The 10,073-nt window shown below is 23.3% G+C and overlaps 1 protein-coding gene across 1 annotated transcript in view; it reads left to right on the top strand.

Annotated features, from left to right (window-relative positions):
- Positions 1 to 10,073, top strand: part of LOC117167408 (coiled-coil domain-containing protein 130 homolog) — a 12,197-nt gene that overhangs the window by 1,215 nt on the left and 909 nt on the right. The window contains exons 2-3 of the mRNA XM_033352308.1: positions 3,043 to 3,357; positions 7,016 to 7,276. Coding sequence (XP_033208199.1) covers positions 3,046 to 3,357; positions 7,016 to 7,276 — 573 coding nt within the window. The 5' untranslated portion in view covers positions 3,043 to 3,045. The remainder of the gene's footprint in view (positions 1 to 3,042; positions 3,358 to 7,015; positions 7,277 to 10,073) is intronic.

Below are 10,073 nucleotides of genomic sequence, written 5' to 3'. Positions count from 1 at the left end.
TCTAAACTTTGAGAATCCATGGTTCAAAGATCGATTTTTCGTTTTAGTATTTTCAAATTGGCGTCTTAATGGCAACATTTTTGTGAAAACATTCATGAATTTTTTTACAATAAACGATGCGCTTTTCGGAAAAATCGTCAGAAATAAAAAGTTCTTGTAATCAGCCAAGGAATACCCCTGATTTTTTTCGAACCACACCTTCACCGCATTGTCATCCTGGGAATTTTCGAGTACACCCAGCAAAAAAAAAAAATTCCAAGAAGTAAAGCCTCAAAAATTGCAACAAACTCCGAATCGGAATGGGAAAAAAAAGAGACTATCGATATTCGTCGACCTCCACGTTGGTGATAGTTGGGCAACGTAAACTTTGTTTGCGGCAGACGCACGATAGATATTCGTGAATCATTTTACTCTTACACGATGCTTAGAACTATGAAAATTTTTTATTGAAAAACTATGCGCTTTTCGGAAAATTTGTCAGGAATAAAAAGTTCTTGTCAGTTTGTCAGGAATAAAAATTTCTAAAAAAAAAAGCCGAGGAATACGCCTGAATTTTTCCGGAGCGTTTTGAGCAAAATTTTGAATTTTGCAAAAATTGTTCATATGCAAAATCCAAAATTTTGCTCAAAACGCTTCGAAAAAAATCAGGCGTATTCATTGGCTGATTACAAGAACTTTTTATTCTTGATGATTTTTTCCGAAAAGCGCATCGTTTATTGTAAAAAAATTCATGAATGTTTTCACAAAAATTTTGCCATTAAGACGCCATTTTGAAAATACTAAAACGAAAAATCGATCTTTGAACCATGGATTCTCAAAGTTTAGACATTTATTCCACCCGTTAGTGAGATTCCAGGTTAATTTCAGACTCGAAAAGCTTTGGAAAATGGTTCACAAAAAAAAATAGGCACGAAAAATCACGTTTTTATTTGTTTAAACTGCATTTTGGGATAATAAATAAATTTTTTGAGGAATTTTATTGGCACCGTCGGAAAGAGGAGATCTTAAGCAATAAAAAAATATGTGTGTCAATTTTTTCTAGTGTCGAATAGTCTTAGTTATTGGCCGTTGAAAAGCAGTGTACCGGTAGTGGCGTTTTGGTCGTTTAAGGGTTAAAACTTAACTATTCTACTTGAATATTCCATCATTATAGTTAAATATGCATCTTTTGGTTGAATTTTTTTTCAACTGAAAATTTAACTACTGAATTCTTGCTTAACAATCTCTCTTTTTTAATTAACATTATTCTTTTTTGGTGTCAATAATTTTTTTTTAAGTTAAAAATGTATCTTTTTTGTTTAAAATTCAACTATTCCACTTGCAAATTCATCACTTTGTTTGAAAATTAACTATTTTTTGAAAATTAGTTGTTTTTTTTACTGAAAACTTAACTTAAAATTGAATATATCACAATTTCAGTTGAAAATTAATCTCTTTGTTTGAGCTTTAATCTTTTCAGCGGAAAATTTAACTAAAATTTTGGGTTGACAATGGATCTTTTTTTTTAGTTAAATATTTATCAGTTTGTTTGAAAATGTTGTTGAAAATTAGTCCTTTTTTTAAAGAAATTGTAACTATTCTATTTGAATATTCAAAAATTTTAGTTAAAAATGTATCGCTTTGTTTAAAAAATTTGTTTACACTCCAATCCTAACTACTGGATTTTTTGGTTGAAAAATTGCATTTTTTAGTAGTAAGTTTGTAGTTTTTTTATAGAAAATACTTTCTTTTTTTAAATTCGTTTTTTCTTTTGTTAACTTCTTTTTTTATTGAAAATGTAACTATTGCAATTAAATATCTTACCATTGAAACTTTAATTATTTTGAAACTTGAACTATTTTCTCCATTTTTTTAATTTACAACTGTTTGTAAATTAATTTTCTTAAACACAAAATTTAGTTATTTTAGCGGAATTTTCCATGATTTGATTTAAAAATTCTTCTTTTTGGTTGAAATTATTTTTTTAACTAAACATTTAACTATGCAATTGTTGGTATAAAAATGGTATTTTTTAGTTAAAAATTCGTATTTTGGTAGAAATTAATCTCCTTGTTCAAAAATTAATCTTTTTTATTGAAAATTCAACTTTTTGGCTGAAAATCAAATTATTCTAGTTGAAGATTCATCATTTTAGTTGAAAAATCATGTTTTTCTTCTAAAATTCAACTATATATTCGATTCTACCAAACAATGAATTTTGAATCCAAAAGGAATAATTTTTTATCCAAAAAGACAAATATTCAACAAAATAGCTAAATTTTCGACCAAAAAAGATTACTTTTTGAGAAAATAGTAAAATTTTCAATCGGAAATCTTTGACTTGTTTTGTAAAATATGTTGTGTTCATTTCAAATCATTACAATGGAAAAATTGATAATTCATCTCTTTGATTGAATTCAAGAGTTTATGATTTAAAATTGATATCTTTTTTGATTGAATTATCAACTATTAGACTTTTTGGTAAAAATTAATTTTTATTGGTTTCAAATGAAACGACCTATTTGAAATCTGAAATTCTTTGTTAAAAGTTCGTCATTTTAGATTTAAATTCATTTTCTGGACAGAAAATTAATCTTATTGATAGAAAAGTGATCTATTTGATTAAAAAATCAACTACTTTCTCTAAAATTAATTAATTTTATATTTGTTTCTTTGAAATATCAAGTATGGATTACATTTTTCATTAAAAGTTCATTTTTTTAGTTGAAAACTAACTATTTCTTGAAATTTTGATTTAACTGATGCGAAATCTTGAAAAATATTTTTGAATTTTAGAATAATTTTATTTATACAACCTTAAAAACAAATATTTTTAAGTTAATTTTTACAAAGTATGAGACAAACGTAGTGATTTTATAAAATTGATGTAAAATAAACTTAAAATCTTACATTTTTGATAGTAATTTTACTTTGAAAATCGAGGGTCCTTTTTCAACCCTCGATAAATGCACAGAAATCACACGGATTTTTTTTGGTTTTTTTTTCGATTTATTTTTCTGAATGAAAAATAATCAACAATATTTTTGAAATGTGCATTTTTAGAAGATGGGGGAACGCAAAGGACAAAATCATTACTATCCGCCGGATTACGACCCAAAAGTCGGCGGTTTGAACAAATTTCTCGGGACTCATGCTTTACGCGAAAGAGCTCGTAAACTCCACGAGGGCATCTTGATCATTCGATTTGAGATGCCCTATAATATTTGGTGCGATGGCTGCGGAAATCACATAGGAATGGGTGTTCGTTACAATGCAGAAAAAACAAAAGTTGGCATGTACTACTCAACACCTTTGTATCAGTTTAAAATGAAGTGCCACCTCTGCAACAATCATTTCGAAATTAAAACTGATCCAGCGGTAATTATACGAAAATTGCATTCAAAATTCTATATTTAAAATTCTAGACAATTGTGCACTAATGACCTTTTCTTTAGATTTAAAAAAATGTACAGAAGTTTGCTTATTATAGCGAGAAAATTCTAGTAAATTCAATATGAATGACACCATTTTTTCAACTTACATATAATTCTTTAAATTTGCAGATTATTTTTTTTCGTTGACAAAATATGACTTGAATTTTATATATAATATGACCGTACTTTTAATATTTGTTTAACATTTAAAAAATATATTTTTAAGGTATTTCGGGATCGAGGTAGAATTAAATTTGACTATTTGAATTTGATTTTAATTTTATATAAATCTCCATTTACCGTCTTCTTTGACATATTTTTCACATAAATGTGTTAATTTATTTTGATTTTTAAAGTTCAAGAGTAAGAAAAATTTGAAATTTATGTTCATGATGAAATTGAGGACAAACGTTTCATTTTTGCTGGTTTTATTAAAAATTTTGCCTTCTTTTTACACTTTGGTTCCAGAATTTTTCTTTTAATTGATCTTTTTTAGTTGAAAACTTCTGTATTTTGTTGATTCTTTATCTCTTTTGATAGAAAATTAATCTTTTTGATTCAAAATTCAGTTCTTTGGCTTGAAAATTATTTTTTTCTTTTCAATTAGAAATTAATTTTTTAACTGAAAATTTAACTATTTGTTTATCTTTTGTGTAAGAGCATTAATCTTCTTGGTGACTAATTCACCTTTTTTGGTTTCAAATTCACTTCTTTGATTGAAAATGTGACTATTTCGTTGAAAATTTATTTTATTTGGTTAAAAATTTTTTTCTCTAACTTAGAATTAAACTGTTCTATATCTTCTGGATCTTGATACATCATTTTTAGTTAAAATCATATTTCTTTGGTTAAAAATTTAACAAATTTTGTTGAAGTTTTTTTTTCTTGAACTTTCACTTATTTTGTCGAAAACTCACCTTTTTTAGTCGAAAATTCAATGATTATTTTGGTAGAAAATGCATATTTTTGGGTTTTAAATTTAACTTTTTTTCAAAGCTTCCTCTTTGTTATTTTTTTTTTGTAGAAAATTAATCTTTTTGGTTGAAAATTAGTTTTTTTTTGTTTAAAATTAATTTTTTTACTACAAATTTAACTAAATTTTTCTTCGTAATTTTTTTGTTTGTAGACATTTAATCTTTTGTTTGAAAATTCATTTGTATGATTCAAAATTTAACTATTTCGTTGAAAATTAATTTTATTTGCTTAAAAACTTATTTCTGTAGGTGAAAATTAAACTATTATATTTTGTCTTGAAAATTAATATTCTTTATTAGAAAATTCATCTATTTTGTTGAAAATTCTATTAAAAATTTATATATTTGGTTAAAAATTCATGTACATTGTTAAAAAAAAATTTGTATGAAATTAATTTTTTTAAACAGGATTAATGCCATTCCAGTTTTCGTCGATTTTTTTTAAAAATTATTATATATATTTTTTTTTTGAAAATTAATTCTTATAGCTGAAAATTTAACTATTCCATGTTTGGTGTAACAGTTAACTTTGTCTTTTGCGATTCAATATTAATTTTTTTGATGACTAATTTGAGTTTTTTGTTCAAAATTCATTAATGTCATTGAAACTTTAACTATTAGTTTGAAAATTCCTTAAAAAATTCCAAAATTTACTTGAAATTTCGGGTATTTTGTTCAAAAATTAATCTTTTATGGTGAAAAATTAATTTTTTGTTTAAAGATTCATTATTGTAGTTAAAAATTAATTTATTTGCTTAAAAAATGTAATTATTCAATGTTTGGTTTAAAAATTTTTCTTCTTTATTTAAAAATTCACTTTGTCTTTTTTAGTAGGAAATTGATCTTTTTGGCTGAAAATGAATTATATCAATTAAGAACTAACTAATTTTTTTATTAAAAAATTCACCTGTTAAAATATTTTTTTCAGTGTAAATATCAACAAGAATTATAATTTCGAGAAATGTCGAGAATTATAATTTTTTTGTTAAAATTTTTTTGTTATTTAGTTAAAAATGTCTGTATTTTTTTGAAACTTTGTCTTTTTTGGTAGAAAATTCATCTTTTTGGCTGAAAATGAATTATATCAATTAAGAACTAACTAATTTTTTTATTAAAAAATTCACCTATTAAAAATTTTTTCAGTGTAAATATCAACTATTACACTTTTGTCGAGAATTATAATTTTTTTATCAAAGCTTTATCAGTTTGGTTGAAAATTCAAAAATTTTGTTTCAAAATTCAGTAATGTCATTGAAAATTTAACTATTATTTTGAAAATTAATTTAAAAATTCCAAAATTTACTTGAAATTTCGGGCATTTTGTTCAAAAATTAATCTTTAATGGTGAAAATTTTTTTTTTTTGGTTTGAAGATTTATTATTGTAATTAAAAATTAATTAATTTGCTTAAAAATGTAATTATTCAATGTTTGGTTAAAAATTGTTCTTCTTTATTTAAAAATTCAGCTATTTAGTTAAAAATGTCTGTATTTTGTTGAAACTTTGTCTTTTTTGGTAGAAAATTGGTGTTTTTGGCTGAAAATTTATTTTTTACTTAAAATTAATGTTTTTAATTAAAAATTTAACTACATTTTTTGTTAATATATATTTTTTTAAATAGAAATTTATTTTCTTTTCGTAAAAGATTCATCTGTTTGTTTCAAAATTTAACTATTTCGTTGTGAAATTATTTTATCTGATTAAAAACTTACTTCGCTGACTTAAAATTAAAACTATTCTATTTTTTTGTTAAAAAATTACTTTTTTAGTCGAAAATTTGTATTTTTTTGGTTTAATTTAAGTTTTTTAATGAAAATTAAAGAATTGTTTTTTGTGTAAATATGAACTATTACACTTTGTCGGGAATTACTATAATTTTTTTTTTATCAAAGCTTCATCAGTTTGGTTAAAAATTCAAGGATTTTGTTTCAAAATGTATTTTCTTGAAACTTTGTCTTTTGTGGTACAAAATTCATCTTTTGGGCTGAAAATTAATTTTTTAAACTAAGAACTAATTTTTTCGTTAACTTTTTTTTCATAGAAATATAATTTTTTTGTAAAAAATTCACCTATTAAAATATATTTTTCAGTGTAAATATCAACTATTACACTTTTGTCGAGAATTATAATTTTTTTTATCAAAACTTTATCAGTTTGGTTGAAAATTCAAGAATTTTGTTTAAAAATTCATTAATTTTATTGAAAAATTAACTATTATTTTGAAAATTCCTTGAAAAATTCAAAATTTACTTGAAATTTCGGGTATTTAATTAAAAAATTAATCTTTATTTTCTTTGTGTAAAAAATTCAACGGGCAGGTTAAGAATCCCATTAAAAATTAAGGTATTTGGTTGCAAATTCATGTGTTTTGTTCAAAATTATTCTCTTTCGGTACATAAATTAATAATTTTGGTTAAAAATTAATTTCTTTGATTGAAAATTAGTTTTTTTCTTATTGAAAATTAATTTTTTAAACTAAGAAATGTGATTAAAGTGTATGCTTTAAAATTGATCTATTTCGTTGAAAATTTATTTAAGACATTTGATCATTTTAGTCAATAAAGTCTTTAATTTTAAAGTTAAAATTATTCTAATTCATAATTCGTAAAATATAATTTTCCTTTTGCAGAATTTGGATTATGTGATAGTCAGTGGGGCGCGTCGTCAAGAAAATCGGTGGGATCCGACAGAAAATGAGCAAATAGTCCCTGAAACGAAGGAAGTTTCACGGAAACTTTTTGACGATGCGATGTATAAATTGGAACATGGAGTTGAGGACAAAAATGTATCAAAGTCACGCGAGAAGACACTGAGTAAAGTTATTGCTTTGAATGAGAGCATTTGGAAGGATGATTATAGTTCGAATAGTGCACTCCGAGCAAAGTTTAGAGTACGTTTAACTATTTTCTTCATTTTATTTTTTTATTTATCTTATTTTATTATTTTATTTTTTTGTAATTTTTCTTTCTTATTTATGTTCAAGGATTTTTTTTAGAAAGGACTTTTTTTAAAAGAGAAATTTATGCAAACATTTTAAACAAAATGTACATTTTTTAAGGACTTGAGAAAAAAATGCGAAGATTTTTAAGAATTTTGAAGGCTTTCAAGAAAACAAAACAAAAAATCTTAAGATTCCTAGAAAAATTATAAATAATTTTCCATTGTAAAAAATTTCAAAAGATTTCTCAAAATGTCGACTATATGGTTGAAAATTCATTTTTTTTTATTGAGGATTCAACTATTTTGTTGAAAATTTAATTATTTTGTTGATTGTTTTTTAAATTCCAAATTTGGTGATTTTAATTCTTGATTTTATTTTCAGGAATTCTATACATTTACTTGAGTATTGGTGGTTAAATAGGATTTTAATCTAATTGTAAATGTCTTAAATTTTTTAATTTATAATTAATAACAATACAAAATTATTGTATTTTATAGTATCTTTTATTAAAAATAATAGAAAAGAAAGCCAAGGACAACGTTTTTGATAATTGATCAAAAAACTTATTCAAAATTGTGCGTTTAATTTTGGAAGTAAAATTATTTTTGCTAAAAATAACTTACTTTTGGTAAAAAAAAGTTAACCTATAATTGTCAAAAAAATTTAATCTTCTTTTAAATCCAATGATTTTTTTCTCAAATGTACCTATTTCCAGTATCAAACGCTAAAAAAAATTATACAAAAATTCGATTTAATGAATAATAAATATATAATAATGTAATATAAGAATTTTAAAAAATCTGAAAAATCTTTTGATTTAAAAAAAATAAAATGTTCGACAAAAAACATTAACAAAACACGAAAAATGGTATTAAAATGTTTTACCTTTTAAAATTAATGATTGTTTATCATAAATATCTAAAACTGTCAAAAAATGATTAATCTTCTTTGAAATCTGACATTTTAAAAAATAAAACTGTAGATTTTCCGACAAAAATGCTAACACAATTTAAAAAAATTTCAAGCTTCTGAATTTTATTAATTTAAACAAAATCAATCATTGGAGTTAAATATAATTTTTTATCACTAAAGCTACCCATTTCCGACGAAAAAAAAAAATTATTAAAAAATTATTAAAAATTATGAATCTTCCTTGAATGATTTTTGAATAAAAATTGTAATTTCCGACAAAAAAAACATTAAGACAATCCAAAAAGATTGTGAATTTTTGTATTTTAAAGAAACATAATTACATTGAAATATGTGTTTATTCTTGTTAAAATATTAATGTTCTCTGTAGAAAATTAATCTATTACGTTAAAAAATTAAAAAATTTAGTTGGAAATTAACTTTTATGTTTAAAATCCATATTTTCGGTTCAAAAAATTAAGCTATTTTGTAGAAAATTTGTCTGTTTTGAATTTTTTTTAAACTACGGATTGAAAAAGAATTTTTCTTTGCTTAGGATTCAACTATTTTATTGAAATTTTTACTTTTTCGGATGATTTAAATTGTTTTTTATTGAAAATTAATAATATTTTTTGGTTGAAATATTATTTATGTACCGATTAGATTTTTTGTTGAGAATTCATCTATTTTTGTAGAAAATTTATTTATTTGGTTGAAAATGCAATTATTTCGTTGAAACTTCATCTTTTTTGGCAGAGAATTAATCTTATAGGTAGAAATTTCGTCTATTTTATTTAAAATCAATTTTTTTTTAACATTCCTAAAATTGTGGTTTTAAACAAATTTTGAGTTTTTTAAATATTATAATCTAATAATTTTCTAATAAAAATACACATTTCCAGTGTAAAACGCTAACATAAACTACAATTTTTGAAAATTGGGAATCCTGGTGATAATTTTCCTTTAAAAATGCCAATTTCAAGTAAAACACACTAACATAACCTAAGGTTGTTGCAAAATTGTAAATATTTTTTGAAATTGAATCTTTTTTAAATAATATTATATTTGTCTGAAATAACTGATTTCCTGTAAAAAGGAAACTTTAAAATAACCAGAAACTGTTAAAAATTGCAAATTTGCTTCCATTTATAATGATATTTTGTTTTAAAATACCAGTTTTTGGTGTAAAACACTAACGTAACCTTAAATTGTTAAAAAAAAATAAGAGCTTTTAAAATCTAATGATTATTGTTCAAAAATTTCGATTTTTGGTAAAAACTCTAAATCCGAAAAACGTAAATTGTTGAAAAATTTTCAATCTTTAGAATTTAATAATTTTGTACTAAAAATACGCATTTCGGATGTTAAACGCTAACATAACCTAAAATTGTTGAAAATTTGGACTAATGATTTTTTCAATGAAATTTTCAACTTTTTCTCCACTCTTCACTTAGAGTGAAGTATTAATTAATGCAATTTACGACATAATTAAAAAAAATGTATTGTTGATAAGTATCTTCTCCTATAATCATGCTAGATAATTACGTTTTTTTCCGGAAAATTTTAATTTTTTGTCAACTTTGCATTTACAATTAGAGTGAGAAAATAATTCAAGTTAAGGGCATGTGACACAGCTAAATACCTATATTACCGACGACAGTTTTTCAGTTCACTCAATGTTTTTTTTGAACCTAAGAACTTTTTTTGTAAATAAAATATCGAGCTGAAGCTTTGGGAACTTTTCTTATACATAAAATATCGGTCTCAAACTTTGAGAAATGCAAGAGCCGAAAGAAAACTACGTTTAAGTACAAAGCTTAATAATAAAAGATGTAAA

Source organism: Belonocnema kinseyi, chromosome 2 (genome assembly GCF_010883055.1).
Source record: "Belonocnema kinseyi isolate 2016_QV_RU_SX_M_011 chromosome 2, B_treatae_v1, whole genome shotgun sequence".
NCBI classification, from domain to species: domain Eukaryota; kingdom Metazoa; phylum Arthropoda; class Insecta; order Hymenoptera; family Cynipidae; genus Belonocnema; species Belonocnema kinseyi.
This window is presented reverse-complemented; position numbering and strand designations above follow the sequence as displayed.